This window comes from Mytilinidion resinicola (genome assembly GCF_010093595.1).
Source record: "Mytilinidion resinicola strain CBS 304.34 unplaced genomic scaffold BDZ99scaffold_1, whole genome shotgun sequence".
NCBI lineage: Eukaryota > Fungi > Ascomycota > Dothideomycetes > Mytilinidiales > Mytilinidiaceae > Mytilinidion > Mytilinidion resinicola.
Window position 1 is genome coordinate 3,269,572 of NW_022985437.1, and position 21,391 is coordinate 3,290,962.

General features: G+C 52.3%; 11 protein-coding genes across 11 annotated transcripts; 8 read left to right on the forward strand and 3 right to left on the reverse strand.

Moving 5' to 3' along the window:
• Positions 1-797: 797 nt before the first annotated feature.
• Positions 798-1,551, forward strand: BDZ99DRAFT_514182 (uncharacterized protein; the record flags this gene model as incomplete). The annotated part of the gene is made up of 2 exons (XM_033724842.1): positions 798-908; positions 958-1,551. The coding sequence occupies 2 exons, from the start codon at positions 798-800 to the stop codon at positions 1,549-1,551; spliced, it is 705 nt and encodes a 234-aa protein (XP_033584924.1).
• Positions 1,552-3,545: 1,994 nt separating this feature from the next.
• Positions 3,546-5,010, forward strand: BDZ99DRAFT_514183 (uncharacterized protein; the record flags this gene model as incomplete). Its single annotated transcript, XM_033724843.1, has 5 exons — positions 3,546-3,767; positions 4,315-4,401; positions 4,462-4,560; positions 4,620-4,657; positions 4,770-5,010. 5 exons carry the CDS (start codon positions 3,546-3,548, stop codon positions 5,008-5,010), a joined length of 687 nt encoding a protein of 228 aa, XP_033584925.1.
• Positions 5,011-5,894: 884 nt separating this feature from the next.
• BDZ99DRAFT_470895 (uncharacterized protein) lies at positions 5,895-6,233 on the reverse strand (the record flags this gene model as incomplete). Its single annotated transcript, XM_033721686.1, has 1 exon — positions 5,895-6,233. The coding sequence occupies one exon, from the start codon at positions 6,231-6,233 to the stop codon at positions 5,895-5,897; it is 339 nt and encodes a 112-aa protein (XP_033584926.1).
• Positions 6,234-6,385: 152 nt separating this feature from the next.
• On the forward strand, positions 6,386-6,799 carry BDZ99DRAFT_352731 (uncharacterized protein; the record flags this gene model as incomplete). Its single annotated transcript, XM_033714540.1, has 1 exon — positions 6,386-6,799. A coding segment is annotated over one exon (414 nt), but the record flags the coding sequence as incomplete, so codon positions are not given.
• Positions 6,800-6,994: 195 nt separating this feature from the next.
• BDZ99DRAFT_514185 (uncharacterized protein) lies at positions 6,995-7,405 on the forward strand (the record flags this gene model as incomplete). The annotated part of the gene is made up of 1 exon (XM_033724844.1): positions 6,995-7,405. The coding sequence occupies one exon, from the start codon at positions 6,995-6,997 to the stop codon at positions 7,403-7,405; it is 411 nt and encodes a 136-aa protein (XP_033584928.1).
• A 1,964-nt stretch (positions 7,406-9,369) lies between these two features.
• Positions 9,370-11,045, reverse strand: BDZ99DRAFT_470897 (uncharacterized protein; the record flags this gene model as incomplete). Its single annotated transcript, XM_033721687.1, has 5 exons — positions 9,370-9,674; positions 9,795-9,949; positions 10,058-10,331; positions 10,376-10,851; positions 10,939-11,045. 5 exons carry the CDS (start codon positions 11,043-11,045, stop codon positions 9,370-9,372), a joined length of 1,317 nt encoding a protein of 438 aa, XP_033584929.1.
• Positions 11,046-12,080: 1,035 nt separating this feature from the next.
• Positions 12,081-12,603, reverse strand: BDZ99DRAFT_470898 (uncharacterized protein; the record flags this gene model as incomplete). Its single annotated transcript, XM_033721688.1, has 2 exons — positions 12,081-12,199; positions 12,231-12,603. The coding sequence occupies 2 exons, from the start codon at positions 12,601-12,603 to the stop codon at positions 12,081-12,083; spliced, it is 492 nt and encodes a 163-aa protein (XP_033584930.1).
• A 479-nt stretch (positions 12,604-13,082) lies between these two features.
• BDZ99DRAFT_514188 (uncharacterized protein) lies at positions 13,083-13,439 on the forward strand (the record flags this gene model as incomplete). Its single annotated transcript, XM_033724845.1, has 1 exon — positions 13,083-13,439. The coding sequence occupies one exon, from the start codon at positions 13,083-13,085 to the stop codon at positions 13,437-13,439; it is 357 nt and encodes a 118-aa protein (XP_033584931.1).
• Positions 13,440-14,808: 1,369 nt separating this feature from the next.
• BDZ99DRAFT_470899 (uncharacterized protein) lies at positions 14,809-15,656 on the forward strand (the record flags this gene model as incomplete). Its single annotated transcript, XM_033721689.1, has 3 exons — positions 14,809-15,310; positions 15,358-15,450; positions 15,502-15,656. 3 exons carry the CDS (start codon positions 14,809-14,811, stop codon positions 15,654-15,656), a joined length of 750 nt encoding a protein of 249 aa, XP_033584932.1.
• Positions 15,657-15,784: 128 nt separating this feature from the next.
• Positions 15,785-16,154, forward strand: BDZ99DRAFT_514190 (uncharacterized protein; the record flags this gene model as incomplete). The annotated part of the gene is made up of 2 exons (XM_033724846.1): positions 15,785-15,959; positions 16,015-16,154. The coding sequence occupies 2 exons, from the start codon at positions 15,785-15,787 to the stop codon at positions 16,152-16,154; spliced, it is 315 nt and encodes a 104-aa protein (XP_033584933.1).
• Positions 16,155-18,338: 2,184 nt separating this feature from the next.
• Positions 18,339-19,174, forward strand: BDZ99DRAFT_514191 (uncharacterized protein; the record flags this gene model as incomplete). Its single annotated transcript, XM_033724847.1, has 2 exons — positions 18,339-18,514; positions 18,820-19,174. 2 exons carry the CDS (start codon positions 18,339-18,341, stop codon positions 19,172-19,174), a joined length of 531 nt encoding a protein of 176 aa, XP_033584934.1.
• Between the last annotated feature and the right edge of the window lie 2,217 nt (positions 19,175-21,391).

Here is a 21,391-nt window from a genome sequence, read left to right on the forward strand (position 1 = left end):
GCAGGAGTTTGCACGACATACAGTTACAATTCATAAGTCTGGGCACACGCTCTTATTACTGCTTGGGGTACTTCATGTGATTTTCATGATCTTGACATGATTTCAAGGTTCACACAGCGAAACCTAGACTACCTCTTGCAAGATCTGCTTCCTAGCAACGGAGGTTCTCCTGAAAGTGGTAACTAGCTCCCAAAAGTAGCAATCAAACAATGGTATCTGTGTGCCCAGACTTATGGCTTAGTATCGTAGGTATACTTTCGAGCTTCTGAGCGCGACCACTCAATTCCTAGATATCCGCAGATACGTCTACAGCCCCATGAATCTACATCAAGAAGTTCTTCGAGATGTCATCTATATGCCCAGTAAAGAAACATCACTAACCGAATTTACAATATGTTACACAAAATATCATATGCGAGCACCGATGGCACCCTCTCTTGCCCCCGACGTGGTTCACCATTTCGGCTACTGGCCATCATATGAGAATGGCTTTCAGCCCCAACAAACCTCATTTGGTACGCATTTGCTTGCCTCTTGTGCTATATGTCTCACTTAAACAACTAGCGTGCGGCTCACTTAAGGTAATGCCGACACTGGGAGCAAGATCTCAACCCCAACAACTGCGTCTTCGGCTCAATCTCCCAACCGTAGTCACGGCGTCCCGGCGTCCTAGATCTATCGCCCCGTCCACCATATATTTCCTCTGTCCAACCAAACCAACCAATAACACCACAGTCTCAAACCGACTCGTACCACACACACTCGTCTTCTTCCTCATCACCAAGATTTCCAGAAAGATGGCCGCCTCCTCACCCTATACTGTCTCACCCGACACTGTCTCCGCCGACTTGTCGGCTGCTGGCCCGCTTGCCGGAACCTCTGCCGCTGAGTCTGCCTCTGCACCGCCCGTGAGTGCCCTCTTTACGCCCTATGATGCCCCCGACTAACCCGTCCCAGGGCCACAGAATCTTCAACGCCCCGTGGGACTTCATCACCACGACCCTCGCTCTCTCATTCGCCGCCCGCCAAAACGTCACCAACATCTGGGTCCGCCACTGGGACCAACTCATCTTCCACCACGACGACCGCGCCGTTTTCTACCGGGCCGTCCTGCTCTTCCCCAACCTCACCCACATTTACTTCATCGCCCTGACGCCCCCCTCGGCCACCTACGCGCACGAATCGCCCCCCGTCGCCACCCGCACCGCCGATTGGCACGTGGACTACTTCTACGCGTACAACAGGGTCGCATTCGAGTACCTGCGCGACGACCTGTTCGATGCTGCCGGGGTGTTTAGGGGCGAGCCGGTGGAGAAGTACCGCTTTGCGGCGAACTGGCTGCCGTGGGAGGAGCGCCCGTACGAGGACTGGCACACTGTGGCGGGGCCGGAGGAGTGGGTGGATTTGAGGCAAATGGTGCTGAAGCGGAGTGCTGCGTTGGAGGTGGAGCTCTTGCGGTATATGCGGCGGGTGCAGGGGGCGTCGGAGGAGCTTGGGGAGTTGACGAGGATGTGGAGGGGGGAGTGGGTGGCGCTCGAGAGGGACGCGTAGGGAGAGGGGGCGAGCAGGTTCGGGGGTTCTTTAGACATTTGTGCGGCAGCTGTCCAAACGAGCAGCATCAGCGCCTCATAGGAGGGCTTTTGGGAGAATGGAGACCGTTGCGAGACACCTCTGAACTATTCCTGACATACGTGACGTCCTATTACTATGCCCCTGAAATGTGACTGGTTTGGGGATCTCTATGATGAAGAACGGTGAATCAGTATTGATTTCCTTAAAACTCTCCAACATCTCGATTGAGATTCCTTGAATGGTACTTTTGCGTAGGGGCTGATACTACCGTGGTACCTCTGAATATACTGGGTATGAAAACTTGTTGATGTTGTATCTCCAACCCTCGATTTAGGAACGCAGAAAAGGCTCACAACAAAGACATGATATTTCCCATGGCCCCTGAACTCGACGCAATGTCCAAATTTGTTTACTATAGTAGCAAATCTTTCATGCCACTCCCGAGCCTTCTAAATATTCAGACAAGTGGATGTAATATCTTGAGCCTTGAACTTAGAAGCACGACAAAGACATTACTCAAACATATAAGAACGCGGTTGAGCTTCACATTCATCAAGTTTCTTCATCTATTGCCAATTAATGGGTACCTTCGTGGTCCCTCTGAATAGTGCATGAAACAGCAATTTAGATGTATCACCCTGAAGCCTTTGATTCAAAAGCATGGAAATACTATCAAGTAAAGACGTGAGAATACCCTTCGACCTCAAACTGAAGGAGGTTCGATGACCTATTTCTGAAGACGAAAAACTGCGATGGTCCTCCTGAGCGGTGCATGAACTTAGAATGCGGATGTAATGTTCAAAGGCCTTCAACATGGAAGCATGCCAAAATGATATGAGGAGGGCATCGTTTCGGCCTCGAGCTTCAAATCAGGGGCATTCTCAAGGATTGCTGAATCATTGAGGTCCACTTCCAACCCCTTCTGCACTATGCACTTAGTTGAATAGTAAGTCTCGTCTTCCCGAGCGTCTACTACAGAAGCACAAAGGTAGCATCCTAGGATTTCATGAGCATGTCACAACCCTCCATTTGAAGGATGCTTGAGTAAATAATTGAACTCTTAGTTGATGAAACATTGTCCTCCTAAGTAGTGCATAATATCGCCGTGCCGATGTAATGGGCTAGGAGCTTAGATTTAGATGCACAGAATTTGCATCGTCTAAGGGATATAAAGCTCCCTAGCGGGAACCATTCCAATTAATTCTCCGTAGAGATTTAGCGCAATTCCAAACCTGAATTGGTATGGCCTCGACGTTGAAGTCAAGCTAGAGCCGCCGCACTACAGCATTTCTGTGGGTTATAAAGCACGGTTCCAGAGTTCACGGCACCAACTAGCTGTCAGTTGAGCCGTGGTAGCATCATTAATCAACCCACTATTAAGAAAACCTAATCACAACTACCAAACCTGCTGCTGTATACAGAGCGTTCCTCCAGGATCGACATCCGTGCATCCTTTCTCTCACTTGTTCTCCACAGCCGTCTTTCTCTGCCCGGACGGCACAGATACCTGGTCTGGTCTAACGGTCTGTGTTGCTCGCATTTCACCACCAATTCACCTTTTCGACGAGACCGAATTCCTCGAAGACAAATTCTTCCGCCCCAAGCTCTCTGGCAACAGCAGCCATCTGATACCTTAAGAATGACCGCGATCTCATCAATATCCAAGGCAAGAAGATCGCATGAGACTTGTCTTCCTCTACGCTGTGGTTAGCATCCACCTCACTCCTCACTACATAGACACGAACTGACACGCTAATATAAGATGACATCTTCTTCTTCACTTCTGTTTGTAGAGTGAGCGACACGGGTACGAAGGGCATGCCAAACGGCCCGTGTTGCTCACCTTGCAGACTTGGTTGCGTGCACCGTCCGAGCCATCGCGCATCTCGTCTACGCGTCTGTTGTTGTCCAAGTCAGCGAGATCGATTTGCTTCGGATCCGTGGAAGAAATGCAGATCGCTGCCAGTCCTGAGATGGCAGCTTTTATGCAAGCTTGGAATGGCCCCAACTGCGCACTAGGCTCCATCAACAACCCACCAGAGGAGATCCTCTTCGATATCGTCAATTATCTCATCATGGACCTAACAACTGCTGCGTTACCGACGAACACGGAAGATTCATCAACCTTGAACCCGCTGTACAATCTACACATGGCCTCAAGGCGCATGTACGACTACTTTAAGCCCTTCGTCTACGTCGACATTTGCCTGCATTCCAATTTCGCTTGCAGATCATTGCTCGCCAAATTGCTTAAGAACCTAAGCCGTGAAGCATAGCGAGTTCATGAGTCTCGGCATCCCTAAGGTGGCTTTGGCACTTCGCATGGAGCACAATTAAAGGATATGAAATGAGGATGGAGATTCAGGGACATCGGATGAGCGGATTGGAAGACCTGAAGATGGAGCCTTGTGGTGCGGAAGTGCATTCGTGGGTGAGAGATAGCCGATATCAATAGCGCAATGATACCAGTTATAATGCTTCAACTTTAATCGCTCGTGATGGTCTTCACTTCTTCTAAAACATGTATATACTGGAAGCTTTGTTGTCTCCAGTCATGCAGTGACAGTATTATCGTAGCGTCACCATCATGTAATGTAGACACGCCCGATTGCCATGGCCAGTTCGTGCTCTCTGGTCCCTAACGTCCATAATTGACAAATGAGAACACCTTGAGCCACTACTACCAGCAGTATCAATAGAAGCATGTCAAGCTACCACAGCTAGTTATCTAAGTACTAGAAGTCACTCCTATCGGGGGTACTTGGGTACCGGACCAGCGGCCTCATCCTCACAGCCACCAACCGTGCAGCTCCTGGAGCCCCAGAAACCGTACGTCCCGTGCTAATTGAACACCCCGAACTCCTATAAGCTAACAATTTTACTATCAAGATCCTCAACGCTGCCCGCGTTTGCGCCCGCAAGATCTCCAAGAAGGACCGCAAGACCCTCCATTCCAGCTTTTGTGCAGCTCCTGGAGCACTAGACACTGTAAGTACTGTCCTAACCTGATCTCCTGGATGTCTTCAAGCTAAAGTTCCCGTTCCTAGAACCTCAACGTCTCCCGCGCCCGCACCTCGCTCTCATCGTTGCCCGCGCCACCACCAACCTCGCCAGCAGCCGCCGCCTCTCCCGCACCACCACCTGTAAGATATCCTTCCATCAACTGCTCTATGCACCACATCTAACCCCCTTAGCAGTACCAGCACCATGACGGGCAGCGCCCTCCGCTGGAGGGTGGAGCAGGCGAAGGCGAGGTCGAAGGTGTGGTGGGCCCGCCACACCCACCACATCTTCGACCTGATCGAGGAGAAGAAGAAGGAGAGGAAGGAGAAGAAGGCAGAGAAGGAGAAGAAGGCCGCCGCCGCCGCACCACGATGCGTGCGGAAGGAGGATATCTCTGCGCCTGTGAAGGCCGAAAACTCTCTGGGTTGGGACTGAGGTTCGGCCGACGACGACGACGACGACGAAGAGGTTGTGCTGCGGGGGGTGAGAGTTTTCGGCCTTTACAGGCGTAGGGATGTCCTGGTGTTGGGGCGATTCGTGTTTATTTTGTATTTGTATTTGTACTTGTACTTGTATTTGTATTTTATCTGTACAATATGAAAGTCTCCCCTCACTCAATTTGCAGCCACTGACTTGGATTGACCATTGCTTGAGATTGACATTGCCATAACAATGGCAGGAGTGGCTTGAGGCGTTTTCTTCTTCCACATCTGAATGTAAGAGGCCGAGGAGCATGAATTGGCGGCCTTATAGCATACCATGAATATGTACCCGTGTCGCTGGCTAGAGCGGCTCAACTAGACAATATTTAACTAGAGTAACTAGATAAGAGGCATCTCTTAGATTGAACAACGGTAATAATAGAGATGCGTTATCTGAAAAGGTGTTGAGGCACTACTGGAGGAACCAAATGCTCCCTATTTAGATGCAATGTAGTCGAGGCCACGAATTGAAAACTTCTCCCGGTGGCGCTTCCAGGCGAGCTAGCTGAACTACATTTTCATTGCTCCATGAATTCGTGGACATATCGCCAGCAAGCCCTGTCGAATTCGCTGCGTCGGCGCCGCCGTCTGGAGGACTCGAGCGGATTCAAAAGAATTCAGCCGTATGTCATGTCCTTCGCAGCGCAAACTTACCCCAGTCCAATCGGCTTACTTGAGAAGAACATGAACGCTGTGGGATGGGATCATCATGGTAGATGTGTAGATACTTGACGTCATTGTGTTGACGCCTGCGACGCGCAAAAAGTCGCGGAGTCGACTCCGTTTGTGAGCTCTACCCGAAGTACGAGGCACTGTGGGGTCAAATATTCAGCCTCATTACCAGCCCGTTGGTAGTGTGAAATCCCTCGTAGTAGTTGGGGGGCAAAAAAATGTAGTAAAGAAATGCGGGGGCGCAAACTTCATGGACCCATATGAGGCTAAGATTCTGGAATCCACGGAACCTTGCACATCTCCATCGCCTTCTTCTAGCTCGTCATCTTCTTCGGCGTCGTCAACTTCTACCTTGTCAAGTTCTTCCAGCTCTTCAAGTTCATCAAGCTCCCGTACAACGCCTTCCTCAAGCTCGTCTTCGACAACCAGCTCGTCTTCAGCATCAAGCTCGTCTTCAACAACAAGCTCCCCCACGAGCTCATCTTCATCCTCCTCCAGCTCCATCGCACCATCGATATCCCCATGCCCGCCCGGGCCACCAGTTTATAAGGGCTCCGTGCCATTCAACCCATATCCAGACAACGGTACCCTTCCTAACGTTGACACCATCGCGAGCTGTACAGCGCTCTGCAAAAAGAACCACTACCCCTACGCCGGGCTCGAAGTTTACGGCCCAATGTTTTTGCGGCACCAGTATCTCCACAACAAAAGTTAGCGATGTGTACTGCGATACCCGTTGCAACAGTGACCCGTCGGAGATATGTGGTGGTACCTTCTACCTCTCCTTGTATCATGGCCCTACTGTCCTAGCCAAGACGGCCTCGACTATTAACTATGTCAATGCAGGCTGCTGGTCAGACACGGACCCAATCAACAGAGCTTTAAACATCTCTGAGGCTGGCGCGTTTGACTCTTCCAAGCCGACCCCGCAGGTTTGTACTGGTATCTGCGGTTCAAAGGGCTACCCCCTCACTGGTGTTGAGAACGGAACGAGCTGCTTATGCGACGTTGCTCTCACGGACGGAACTGCTGCTCGCCCACCAAGAAGCTGCGACGTTACCTGCTCATTAAAAATGCGGCGGGACTTCTAGTATACAGATCTACGAAGCGCCAATTCTGGAATCTACGGATGATTGCAAGCCGCCGCCAACCTCAACCTCCAGCTCTGGCTCCAGCTCTAGCTCCAGTTCTAAGTCCTCGTGAAGAAGCTCCTCGTCATCTTCACCTAGTCATCGCAGACCACCGCCACCTTCAACCACAAAACCATGGTCTCCACCATCAACGAGACCTCCGCATCCTCCCGACCCCCGATCTGTCTCTGCTCCGGTCCTCGCTCTTGGCGCGGTGCGAAGCTTCCCTGTGTCGGATGCAACGACAACCCTCTGCAAGCCTGGGACTTCCCTTTCAAGCTTTACACATACAAACGGACCGACACATGCCCGGTGTACAAGGCGGAGCATCTGATAAAGGCGTGTCTCGACGTTTGTGAATGGCAGTACGAGAAATGTTGCGACGGCGCGGATACTGATGATGAATGTACCGCGTGCGAGGAGCAGTATCGACGTCGCCAGAAGGCGAATCGAGACCTGCGATATGATAGAGAGTGCGGAGGTAGGGATCCGTGGGAGCAGAAGCCTTGTGAGGATGAAAATGAAAATGGGATGGGCTCGAATTGATAGAGAGGGTTGATATGGCCTCGGGTATCACAGGATATATTCGAGGTTGGCAAATGACTAAGTGTAAGGGGTCTGGTCTATCACGTAACCTCTATGACGTTCAAAAAGCGGTCGCTATTACCAAACAGCCAGCCTCGACCTATTTTCTCCTCCGTAATCTATGACGTCTTCACGGAATCAACACCATGGGTTGGTGGGCGTCTCACATTATGGATGGTCATTGCAAAAAGAGCGGCCGCATTCCCTGATTCTCGCTCCGTGAGCATTTCTCTGATATGGAAGCCCTCATCCCGATTCGGAGCCTGGATAGCTTGACATGGTCAACAATCATTTTCAATATGGACTGTGGTGTCTCACGCTTTTCTGAAGTAACGCAAAATGAACCGGACTTTGTTAGTATCTTGACATAACAAGCAAGACCTCAGACTGTGGTCTAATTTAACTCTGCCCGCCGTTACATACTCATTCCCTCAGACTCATGTATTTAGTGGTGTCTCACCTCTTCCTAAACCGCCGCAAAACGAACCCTATCAACCTGAATTCGTACTTGCGGGAAAGAACTCAACGCGCAGAACCTCGTCTCAATTTAAAGCCCAGAGAACTTTACATTCTCAACGACTGGATTCAATTCATCCCGGGGTGTCTCAGAGCATATCTCAGCGTTCCAAAGCGGACTAGAAGATTATCCAAATAACACTTCGCAAGTAGAATGATCATTCGAAAAGGTTCATGTCAATTCACGTTGTGTAGATTCTGACATATTCAATCACTCGTATTGACTACAGCTAGAGGGGCCTCGACAAGGTCAGAGATGTGCTAGACACACGCCATAACAGCTTCAATTCAGGTCTTCAATCCACAAGGTAAAGAAGTTCATATCAGCAGATAACTTGCTCCCTTTGGACAGCAGGCTCGGAATCGGGCTTACGGCGAGAGACAACGGCGCTCATGATGGCGGCGTTGGGGGTGGCTAGGAGAGGCGTGGTGATGGTTATGAGGATGTGATTAGGGGGTGCGGTTTGCAGCCGAGAGCGGAGTTGATGGCGGACGTGGATGGTTTGAGGGCGCTGTTTAAAGGTTCGTGGTGGTCGCTGGGGATTGGGAAGATTTTGGGCTGTGCGGGAAGGGTTGAGTGAAGGGTAGACGCTAGCTGGAAGGGGCGTAGCACCGGGCATTTTGGTGAAAGGAGTGGGCTAATTTGCGGGAGTGCTTCCGTGATGGGAGTAAGAGAGGTACATTCAACAATATCGAGGTCCAGGAATTCGATATCATACGGCTGTGTTGGGGATTGTGCTAGTAATTCTAAGGCGAGTCGAGGCAGCTCAAACAGCCGATTGGTGTTGTAAATATACATCAGGTTAGGGCATCATATGCTGAAGCGTGGTTCTATGTTGCGATGGCAGACTGCATTTGGCGGTCACAGTGAAGAGAGCGAAAATGAGGTCGGAGACTGTATAGCTACGTTATTTTGAGAGCATATCAGCTTCAATCAGCCTCGTAGTGCTGGAAAATACCGTGAGGGCCCAAGATATTTTGGCGGGGAGCAGACCATCCGTATAAAACAAAGTTGTGATTTTCAGGGGGTGGGGCGGAATCACGTGTCGTCACGTGCGAGACTTGGCACAGATCCGTCCGCAACTGCAATCCACCCCAAACACTACAGACAGTACCACCAGGATTCAAGTTGTTACTCTAGCACATTTGTGACCTTATCGACGCTGTCGGGAGGCTCTCGTGTTCGGTTTTTAATCCGGCGTCGCATGCTTCTTTGGCCAGGGCTAATTCAGAGTATTCACAGTGACATCCTCGAAGGCGATCTCGGTGCAACAGATCATGAACCCTTCATACTGGTGATAGATGTCTATTTGTGTCACTTTACGGGTTTTTCATTGGCACCGCTGATGGATGGACCCGACAAATTGCTTCAACTTTTGAGCTCGTTGTTTCCACGCTCAAACACATTCCTATCTGCCCGGAGCCGTAGGACACCAGACGATCCCAGTCCGCCTCATCTTCTCAACCTTGCGATCCTTGCCTCTAGCAATGTGAGTCAAGGTGGGCATGCTTCGGCCCTCCTCTGCATCAAGAGCATGGATGCAGCGAGTGGCACCAATCTCAACCAGGTTTTCGAGAAGGTCGCTGATGGAGTCGTCGCAGTCATCAGGCCCAAGAGAGAGCCGGCACATCCGAATCCGAGTCGACCTTGAGACCCCATCTTCGAATTCCATAGCGCGAATGCACACCTCGTTGTTGAAGGACCTGGCGAAACCTTAATCCAATTGTACCTGTACCGCACCTTTGGCTTTGACTTCTTCAGCAACTGGCCGTGAGCGTAGGATTTGCCGAAAACGGACGAGCGAACGTAGACGACGTCGCCCGTGAAGCTCACCCCTCATGTCTGGCCGATTGATGGCAGTATTGGCGACGTCCACGAGGTGGTTGTCCATTAGGATATGCTCGCTGTTCCTGTAGAATGTCGCACATCTATCGACCAACTTTGCTTCCTTTTCTGCCATCGTCCTCGCTCTCCACTTCCTTCGTGCGCTGACGGATCTCAGCAAGGTGCCCCAGGAGAATTGACGAAGAATTTCGGATGGCCTCTCACGATAGAACGCTGCGGATGTCAGTTATGCGATGGACAGTCGTGTTTACCCGGCTGACGGCGCAGGAGTGTCTCTGATGGTAGCTCCAATGCCGTCCTTTGCGATGATAGGTACATGGCGGCCGCTTTCGAAAGGAGGAGGCTTCAAGTCGCTATAAATTTGAGCAGATATCGCATCCTTGGTAGTGACGGGCAGCATGACAGGCGTCTTGTCTAACGCACGCACGGCACTGCTGGTACTGCAGAGCAGATATCGTGGTTTCGTTCGTAGTTGTGGATGGGAGTCTGGCTCATGAGGAAACTTCTTTCGCCGCGTCAGGTGCGCTTTTACCTGATTTCTCTAGCCGTGGTAGCCCCAAAAAACCTACCTGGCCTTGTGTACGTGCGCACAGGAGGCTGGGCGAAGCTAAGAAGCTGTACTTCTTTCTCGTGCGGTTGTGGCTGAAGCTGGAAGTGGGCTCCGACAAAGACGTTGCTCACCTGGTCGCTGCGGTTGTTGGTGCCGCGTGGTGTCGCGGACATTAACCAACGTAGGTGGGGAGGAGTTCCGGAGCAGTAGGATACGCCCACCGGAGCATGCTGCGAAGCGAACAGGCGACCTAGCCGACACAATGGATGATATGAGAGCTGGCCGTGCTCCACGGGATCTACTCGGAAATATGCGGTGTGACATGGACCAACAGAATGACTCTGCTCATTCCTTGCAGACTGATTGTACCATTTTCTCCGTCTTTTGCAGCGTCCGCAGTCCGAACCAACGCTGCCATCCGTGAGCACCGGGCTCGCAGGCCTACTCCGCTTGTCCTCATAGAATGCTATGTTCCCGCTCAATGCAACATACGAGCTATCCGCATATATGAGTGCTTCATGAATGCCCGTACTCTTCAGCCCTCGAATCTTCCGAATCTCTGTAGCCGAGTAGTTGACCTACGCGCGACCAACTTCGAAAAGAGCCGGATCGTGTTGCTCCCACGTCACTATTGCCGTCGTAGATGAGTAATGGGCGAGGGGCGCGGAGGACGACGTAGAACTAGGCATGGAGGCTCTCGATGCGTTGTTACGAGCGCGGGCACGTTGAACATGGTCTGGGGAGGGATCCTCTAGACAACGACGAGGCGTGCGGCAGCATTGACCAGGGCGCTGCCGATTTCAATGGGAGTGGAGTTGTGAAGTTCCCACGTCGCTATTGGCATTACCAAGGAGCGGGTGGTGACGATAGCAAAGGGAAACACAGATATACCTCCTTGAGCATGACGACGAGTAGGCTACCGGAATGAAGGGCAGTCGTCTGGGTCAAAGTCGGACATGGGTGGCGGCGCTCGCGATCGATATGTTCTCCAGAAAGCCCACAGCGGCTCGCGTTCGTTGCTTAGGATTCCAGGCACGACGCCTCCAATGTCTTCGATCATGACCTCCGAAGCGCGGCGCCCGTCCGCTGACTTTTGGCAAAACATCTTGTCGTCGTGATCTATCCTTCGATACGGCCGGAGAAGCGTCGTCCTTAACCCATCAAGTCGTTCTTTTGTTGGTCAAGCTCAGCTCGCTTTCGGGGGAGCTCGTCACGCTGTTCGCCGAGGTCTTGTTCGGCTCTGAGGAGCTGTGAGTGCTTGTTTTCCAAGGCGTCGAGTTGGCTTTGTAGGTGTTCCGCATCTTCTGTGGCGTCGTCCCTCTGATTTAATCCTGCCGGCTCGCCCGCTGTCCCGGTCCGTCACTTGGGCAAAGATCCCTCAAATTAGTCCAAGAGTCCAGTGACCTGAAGACCCGCCCTAGGCAGTCTCACTGGCCAAAAGGGCTTCTGCCTCGTGAGTCCAAAGGTCACGGCGCTCTCTGGTCCTGGGCAGCGGCGAAGCGTCTGAGCGGTTGGCGTCCCCGAGGGGACAGCTACGGAGAAGGCGGGTCGTCTGCGAGCGAGGACAATGGGACTGGGTAGCCTGCGAGCGAGGAAGAAGAGATTCCAGTAGCCGCGGGTGAGGGCGATGCGACTAGGTAGCCTGCGGGCAAGGGCGTCTCGGCGTTGTCGTCGCTGTCGTCGCTGAGCTCACGGCCGACAGCAGGCGAAGCTCCTTCTTCCAGCTAGCGGGGGGTGTTGGCCAGCTCCACCGACGCCCCCGAGGCTTCGGAGTCAGGCGTCCAAAGCTCAGTCCAGAAGCTGGCAAAGAGTCGGCGTATGCGGTAGAGCAGCCAGAGAATGCCTGCACGACCGTAGAAACAGCGGATGATTACCAGGACGGGCATAAAGGCGATGAAGACGGCGAAGGAGATTTGAGTTAGGGTGAGCATTTTGTGCTATTGGAAGTGTTTGTAGATCTGGAGGTTTTGGATGTTTGATGTTTGTTCGAAGTTTGGATGTTGTTCCTTTGGTGATAAAGATCGCTTTGCGGGAAGCACGTGCAGCTCCTCCGCATGGTTTCCCTTGCACCCATCCCGCATCCACACTCTCCAATCCACCCTTGAGAAGCACCCTCCATATCGACGACGCTCCCGCGCCTCCTTGCCAGCACGCTGGACTGCCCGTTCCGCCCCAGCCGGGTGCAGCATCACGCCCATCCGCTGCCTCACGGATCCGTCCGCTGCGTCCCTCCCGTCGTCGTGACATCGCGAACGAGAATTTTACAGGTAGGGTCTTGCAAAGCGCTTTACTGCCCTGTGGCTAACCACACCTACGCAGATACTACTGGCCTCCCGACCCTACAGTTCCTCAGCGGGGGTGACGAATCTCCGCCACTGCCCCTTCTCGAGGGCCTGGACGACATCCCGCGGCGGGCTTGGGGGAGACAGCGCCTTTCGAATAAACTGATCTCAGATGTCGCCAAATCAATCCGCTCACATAAGTACAGAGCGTCGGACGATGGACCCCATTCCCGTGCGGACAATCCCTCATGGAAGAACCATCAGATGAAAATCCTCAAGCGGCTCCTTCACCTCTTTTTCCGCGGGACTCTGTCGAACAATATAGCAGTGAAAGCAAATTATTGACGCAAAGGGCAAGGGCGTCTTCAGCGTCAACGCCAAGGCCGCTTCGCGCAGAACTTCCGTGCCAAATTCAACCTGGGACAAGTCTACCGCATGCCGAGCATGAACGCGGAGCACAAAGGCGTACCGGCTGAGCCTGTGTGGCGGGTGCTGGACCACCGTCACGCGTCTTTCATATCCGACTACCTCGAGGAACCGGGCAAACGCGCGCCACTCGCGCTACGCCCCCGTTCCCAGACCATTAGGCGTCGAAACCACTTTTTCGACTCTCCTACTCCTGAGCATAGCACCGAGCCTCTGCCCTGTGGAATCTGCACAGCAGGGAGCCCCAGGCAGAACCGCTGGCATGTCTCCTGCGATGACGGCCCAGTACTGGCAAGCCCTGAGATTTCACTGCTCAGGTTCTCTTCTTACCCACTCGACGCCACCGTGAGGAGCGCCTCAGCTAGCACGTACTGAGCTAGTCAAAAGAGCCTTTTCAGCTGCCTTTGTCGTCGGTTCTCGTTGGTCATAGATGGAGGCGTCAACGAGGTTCAATGGGTCTAGTCTGCAGCATGTGGAAGGAGGCAATTGCTGCTAAAATGCTCCAGAAGGAACAGCGTGCACGGGTGAGTGCAGAAGCAGTCGCGGCGCTCATTGTATGGCACCGAGTCTCACCCATCAGAGAGGAGCGGTCATGGATCGACGAAAGACAGACCGGAGAGGAAAAGCTGTGGAGTTGGAGGACGCGTTGGAGGACGCGGTAAACCCTAGGGGGTCGAGGAACATGGCAGGGACCGGGACTCCTTGGAGAAATGAGAGGCAGAGAATAGCCGGGGTTGAGACATGAATTATCGTGAGTTGAGGAGAGCCGTGGTCGACTCTCTCCTGACCGGATTGGGTAGCATGCTGCCGGTTACAGGAGGTATCGTCAAGAGTGTTCCTCGTCAGGCTCTTTTTTGCGAGAACGTAGTTGCTTGAGGAGGAAAGCGTGGTTGCTAGTGGAGCTTTCCGACCCAACATGCAGCCAACTCCAACATAATCAGCGGAGATTCTGCAGGCCTAGTGGCGCCAGGTGCAGAGGGAAGGCTTCGGCGCAAGTACAATCTGGTGGGCGTGGACAACGCGGAAAGTGGAATACTACCTTTTCAAAAACATCATGCTTTCTTATATTAGGGAGCCTCAAGACTCGTCGTGCCTAATCCGGCATTGCCGTAGAGAGTTGCGGTTCTTGACAAGCATCGGCTGCCAGTGAAGAGTGATATATCCAAAGAGCATTCAGGCAGAGAGGTAGCTGCCCTTACTTACTTAGATAGCTATCTTCGTCCACCATCGTGTGTCCACTAAGCGCAAGGAGTAGCTAAGAAGCTATGACGTCGATGTAGGAACCCGGCTGGCGTCTCCCCGCTCATATCCTAATAGCTTAGACCACGAAGTAGCTTGTTCCTAACTATATAATTGATGTAAGTTCGACCGTCTTTCGCCCTCACCCGTTCACTGGTGAGGGTGGTTAAGAAAGAAACATCGCTAACGCCTATCATAGTTGCAACCACAAGAGCCGGGTTCGACACCCGTGAAGGCGGCATCCGCTCAGAGTCCTAATGAGGAGTACTTTTTTTGCATTTCATTTCTATCCAGGTAGCTCTATCTCTTTAAGTCGTGGTGTTTTGCCATTTGTTTTTGAAGTTGCAGACTAGTGGTGATGAAGCTGGTGGAGAGGAAAATGCGGTGGTGCGGTAAGTCATCAGTGTCTACGCAAGTTCCAATATCAAACCTCAACCTCAATCTCCACCTCCTAAACACCTAACGACACCACCTTCGGGCTCTCCACATTACGCTATTCTCTGACATGCGAAAGAACAGCACCTTACCAGTCTCCTCAGCCCGCGTCGTCGCGAAGACGTTGGGCGAGCTGTGCAATGGCACAGTCACAAAGGAGGGTGGCAATGTCTACCGCAGCCTGGTCACAAGAGCACAAGCCGGCGGCTACCAGTCGACTACTCACCTGGACGTGGACAGCGACTTTCGTCACCGTAGCCCTACTTTGCCACACCATTGTCCTTATCACGGGAATCTCTCCATCACCTCTACGTTCCTCCAACAGTCACCTCTACTCCCGCTCAAACCTCTCTCACCCATCCCACTCAACATGTCTAGCACTACCACCCCGTCTAGGGCCGAGCCCAATATTGTCCGCTGCTGTGTAGCCTACATGGTGTTTATCAAGGTCGATAAGCTCATCGGCGAACACAGGTTGAATTGCAATCGAGTCGCCGCTGCTGTGCGGACTACATGGCATGGCGGTTTTACAGGATGCAACCACAAAAACCGGTTGCTTCTACTCCTTGCAGGTGAGGAGGATTACTACTACAACCTTATCTAGCATAGCAACTACAAGTCAGCTACGAACATAGCCGTGAACAGCGAGATCTACTTGCACTAGAACTCTTCGCCCCCGAACAACAGCACTCTGCGCCCTTTCTTCGAGCGGGTAAGTGAGTCCAAATCGAGACACGGTTAGCAGAGACTAACTGCAGTCTAGACCAGGTCTCAATCCACCTTCCCAACCTTACGAACCTAACCCAGCTCGCCGTCTACCGGCCCTCGAATATTAGCTACCGCAAACGAAGCCTAATTTACAATCTCGGATGCAAGGGAAGCGGGGACGGGAGGGATATGGACATTGCGATTTGGTAGTCCTTCACTTCCAGCTCACTTGGCGCCTCACTTCCGGTGTGTCGGGTGAGACTGTGCCAGCGGGGAGGCAGTAGGGGCCAGAAATAAGGCCTCGGGGGTGCCTAAGAGCAAGGGAATGGACGCGGTTTATGCGCATTGCGGAGCGCCCGGACGACTTTGGCCCTGCGGATCTGGAGCACCATCTGATACTGTTGACGGGTGAGTGTGAGACGAACCCGGCTCTGCGGTACTGGACTGCGGAAGGCGACCTTTCGATTGAGTTCGCGGGAGTGATGGAGGCGAAGGCGACGGTGGAGCATTTCAGTTGCTCAGGCCGGTAGGCTCAATTGTTGGATTCGCGGGAGATCCGTCATTACAGACAGAGAGAACGCAGAGAAGTGGGCGAGGGAGGCGAATGAAGAGAACGGAGAGGTCGATCGCTACGATGGGGATGAGCAGACGGGCCGGGAGGAGGCCACGGTTGCGGGTGCTAAGGAGCGCCCCCTTATTGAGTTCTAGGGGCAGGTGCTGAGTGCGATGGATGAGAAAATGGAAAGATGACTGGAAGGGTTCTTGGGTTTTTTATCTTTTCCTTTGGTTTTCCTTATTGATACCCACAGAGACTGGATATAGGGGCGATTTGCGATGGTTTTGCCACGGATAGAGCGAAGGCGGAGCAGTAGGAGAGAGGCGCAAATGGGGAGGCCAGAGAGGATTTTATGGAGAAAGAGAATGGAGAGGTGGACCGGGTATATTGGGGATGGAGAGGACGGGCCCGGAGGAGGCGACAGGTTCGCACGCTGAGGAGTGCCCCCTTATTGAGTTCTAATGAGAGACGTTGGAATTGAGTGGAGGGGTCCCTGGGCTTTCATCTTCTCTCACCGTGATGGAGAAGACGGCATCCCAAAAAGAACGCAGCCTGTAGCGAATGACAACCCTTTCGGCCGAATATGCGAATCCTCCCGCACTGAAGCGCGACTAGTCTTCGTTTAGCCTGACCTCGTCCACAATTGAATCGCCTTCTTCTTCTCGCCGAGTGCTATCACTTACTCTGCGTTAAGCCTTGTAATACTGCCGCCTCTGTTGTGGCCCCAATCTTTAGTGCCAACCTTACTAACATCTGAAACCCTCCTAACAGCACAACCTCGCTAAAAGACCTTCGGCCTCACTCGTGAGCATCGGAGTCTCTCTATTCACTAGCGTTTACCCGTTTTTGTTCCTAGCCACTACCCATCTCTCCTTGTGCTGCTTTCTTCACATTATATCTGGGTGCTGACTTTTCATAGCGGCCTCCGAAGAATGAAAGCGTCGTGGCTTGTAGATGGCTCAAATTTTCGATAGTCAAAAAGCACGGCTTAGAACAGACGGCCGCCGGCATTATATCACTCGGCGATAGTGCGAGTCTCGGGGCTTAATTCGGGACGGCACTGGCGCCTACTCATCCACGAGCACAGCGACAATGCTACTCTTCAAGACAAGCTAATCCTCCTCCGTAAAGTTGTTTTATCTGGCAAGCCTAATAGCCATTAACACGGATGGAAAGCTGAGAAACGGTCTAAGGAAACGCTAAATGTAAGGCACCGCTTGTGGATGTCCCTTTGAACCTAACGCAACCTGTTATCTGCGCTTCACTTTGGGCTGTTGCCGTGTTTACCTAGGAAAGCGAAAGCACTGGAATACCGGAATCTGCTCACATGTTCCTGATTTCTTAGCCCTTGAAATCTACATGCTCGTCTGAAGAAGTCAGGTGAGGTGCGTGGCAGCCAGTTAGAATGCTCCTACGCACGTCTGTCTACGCGTCTCAGCTGTACAGGGTTCACTTCTCAGCTGGACAGGGTTCACCTGTTGTTTTGTCACCGTTGCTGCCTGCAACCCCTGGTCTCTCTTCACTATATAGCCACTCATTAGCACCTCAATACAACTCATGCTTTCCTCACTGATCCTTTGCCCTTCCTACGCCAGCTGCCAGTGCGTTAGCCTGCGGGGTGCATCACGAAGTTTCAAAATGTGCAGAGGATGAAGCCTGAAATCCTAACTCCTCTCCGAATTGGACTTCTAGATCGTGAGATTGGGGGGAGTAGGAAGGAGATTAAGGGACGCCTTAAGGAGATGAAAAGCGAGCAGAATTGAAGAGCCAGGAAAAGACCGGCCCTCAGCAGTCCAATTCACAGCCTGCTCTAGCAGCGGGACCCCCATCCACCCCCAAGCTCCAGCTACCGGGTTATTCAGCCTATGTCGCTGCCTTCCGCAATCAAGTCTTAGAGAGCTGGATACGAACAACACTCTTCTATGCGCTAGAAGCACTATTAGAGTCATCGGAGATGGGTCTGGGAAAAGTAGAAGTTGATGGATGGAAAAAGGAAGGGGGACAAAGAACATTGCCGATTCGCCAAATCTACGACGCTGGCCATCGAGTTCAGATTACCACAAGGGAATAATCTTCTACCGTCACCAGTTGCTGTGCATCTGGTTTATAGCATCTTCCTTTCGCATACTTTAGATTGTCTTGATGGCTATAAATAAGAGGTGTATCGGTTTCGGTTCCCACAGCCGCAATGAGCGACACTATATCAATGTAAACACTAGTTAATGTACACATTATACATCCGTATGATAATACGGCGCGGAATGGCCTGGTTTCGCTTACTCACTCACAAGCAAGCAAGTGATATCCTGCACCACAGAACTTATCTCTTCACCATTATGCGTAAATACTCCCTCTGCATCCACCATCAGCAGTATCTTCCCCATCTGTCATCCTTCTCCGACAAGGAGCTTCACACGCCTGTCCTGCCAAAACATCATCCAACCCATCTCGAAGCCGCGCTCGATGATCACGCGCTCAATCGACTTGATATCGATAGGTTCCTCATTCATACGTAACGCGCACACGCCTTCGCACGGAGCAGGACCACTCGTCCCGTAATCCTAGGGAAAATGTTCGTCATGAGCAGGCGGTTCGGCGCGTCTCTCCACGGGCTCTCGACGACAAGCTCGTTCCATTCAGGGATGAACGGAGTGGTGAACCTTCGTCTATCTAATCCGCAATAACAAGCCCTGACGGGCTAAACCCGATGATCGCTACCTTCTTTCTACTCCGCTGCTTGGGCGATGAAGGTACTATCCAGCTTATCTCCAAGCCAGGGTCGATGGGGGCGCGCTAGGTTGACTTTGATACCGACAGGGGCTTCGGTGGTACCCAGCAAACGGGTGGCTTTGCGAGGACGGGGGCACAATCTGGTAAACCTCAAAGAGCTATTGGTTATGAGGATGTGTTTGATAATGGCGCGCTCTATCGACTCGATGCAGACAGGATGCTCCTTGATACCAAGCACCAAGCACCTTTGCAACGAGCGGGCCATAAACCGCCGGTGAACTCTACGAAGCTGTTTCCCATAAGGTCCCGGTCAGGCAAGCAAGTAAAAGGACTGCCTGGAATAGGATCGCCGGGTTCATTCTGCGTCCCTACTCCCTTCATACCCACTCCTGTCTTCACCGTCTCGAAGCTGCGGTTGAAAAGAGTGCACACGTCGCTTTAATCCCGACAGTATGCTCATCGATACCCAACACCAGGTATCTTCACAAGGAGAAAGACGTGCTCCGCTGGTAAGCTCCGGGAAGTTGTTGGTTAAAAAGTAGGTAGGATGGTCGGGGCTCGTAGTTAATGGAAACGTGGGTTTGGCCGATGTGGGTGTGGTGCTGAGGGCATCCTCGCAGTCTCATCATGCTGGTGGTTCGAGATTCCAGCAAGGACAAGCAAGAGACTCGGTGCTTATCCTGGTACGCGGGCTAGCGACGGAGCTGTTGGCGCAGTGCTTGGAGTTTGCGGCCGAAGGTAAGACTGCTTTTGGCGATGCAGTAATAAGTCTGTGGCAATGAGGGTAATCTAACAAGGTCTTCTGTGCCGAAGAACTATACTACTAAGCTTGAAAACGCGAGCTGCCAGCTGCACATCCTGATCCTCCACGACCACGTATTCCTTGGAGTACTATTGTCCAGCGCCGTGGATGGATCCAAACCCCAGACTGGTCGGTCGAAAGACTGTGATGCGACAAGAGCAAATCTCCCGAACATCCATCTCCATCCGTGGTCCGCGTGTCCGCTTTCTCCGCATCCACTAACGGCGAATCTTCACCATCTGTTATCGTTCTCCGACAAAGATCCCTTTCCCATCTAGAATCTAGTCACAACAGCCAGCGGCTTAAAGAAATGCTTGCTTCACGTCCATAAACCCCATCAAGGCTGAGCCGGGGTCCTGGTTCTCAAGTTTCTCGTCGATGGCGGGTAGATCCCACAAGGTGTAGCTTCCTGAGTCAGGAGGCATGTGGCCAAGGTGTGTTGACCGGGACGATAGGATGAGCAAAGGTTAACGATCTCGTCGCGGAGGTTCTGGACAACGCTCAACACATCAACCAAAGGTGATAAGCCGGAGGACTTCTAGGAGACGTACTTGCTGCTAGGGTGGCACCGAAAACTAAAGACAGAGCGTGTCGCGGGCATGTTCTTTCTTTCCCTAATCCTGCTTTTCACCTCCCATTACGTTTGGGAGCTATTGGCTTCACGTTCATCGAATCTGTCAAGGCCGAGACTGACGCCCCTTTCTTAAGCTTCTTGTCTACGGCCACCACGCTCCAAAGAGGCTCTATTTTTGGTTCCGATATTGAAGGTGTAGGGGATACTGGTAGGGGAAGGCTGCGATTCAGGCTCCACAGGGGTCAACCTCTCCTTGCTCTTCACCTGCTCCAACGACCCTCAACACCCTTTCACCTTTTCCGCCCTTACCAATCTCACAATGGAGAGGCCGGATTTAACGGGCGCGGGAATGAGTCAAGGCTCCAGCCTCCAAATTCTCCCCATCCTCGGACATCAGGAAATCCTCATCCGGCTAACGGACCCCACCCACCTTCCGGCTGGCTACCACCTCCTTCTCCAGCTCTTCAGATTCTCTTAAACAGGCATCTAATCTGGCTCTGCAGGGCCTGCTTAGTGTGAACGCTCGAGATGCGAAAACTGTCGCAGGGCGTGTTGTCCGGGACGGTAGGAGAATGAAGCTCGTCGTTGACACTCTGCTTGTAGAGGTCCTGAATAGCGATTAAAGCATCAACCGTGGGCCGTATGCCGACCTCACCCTGGCAGACGTGATTGTAGCATGGGTGATACAGGTCTCAAAAGACGGAGCGCATCGCGGGCATATTCTCCCCTTTCGCAATTCTGCTCTCCACTACTGTCTGCGGCTCCCGGCGTTTGCTTAGGCACTATTGTCCCTCCGGCAGACCTTCTCCAGGCGGATAACGTTCTTCTATTCCTAAGCTTCTCGGCGATGACCAGCAGGTTCTGCATAGAGTAGCGATGAGAGCTAGGGGCGCGATGGACGAGAAGCGACCTCAAGAGCACGCACTTTAGATTATGTTACCTAGAAGTTGCGGCGTGAGCTTGTTTACAAGCTTAGGCGACACACGGCAGCTTTTCCACAAAGATTTCGATAAGCTGGTGAAGTATACAAGCCGCATGTTGCGATAGCAGAGTCTCTATAGGTAGAGCGTGTTGTTCCGGATAGTAAGACGGCCGAGCGTTAATAGTCTTGTTATAGAGGTCCTAAAGGGTGCTAAGGGTTAAATCTACGCGCTTTAGGGCGGTATTAATATCAGGTAAAGAGGATTATTGCCTAGGTAAGGCCGATTACTAAAGGCGGAGTGCGTTGTAGGCGGCTTATCAAGGTTCTACGGGCGTGGTCAACTTGCAACGCTCTTACCACA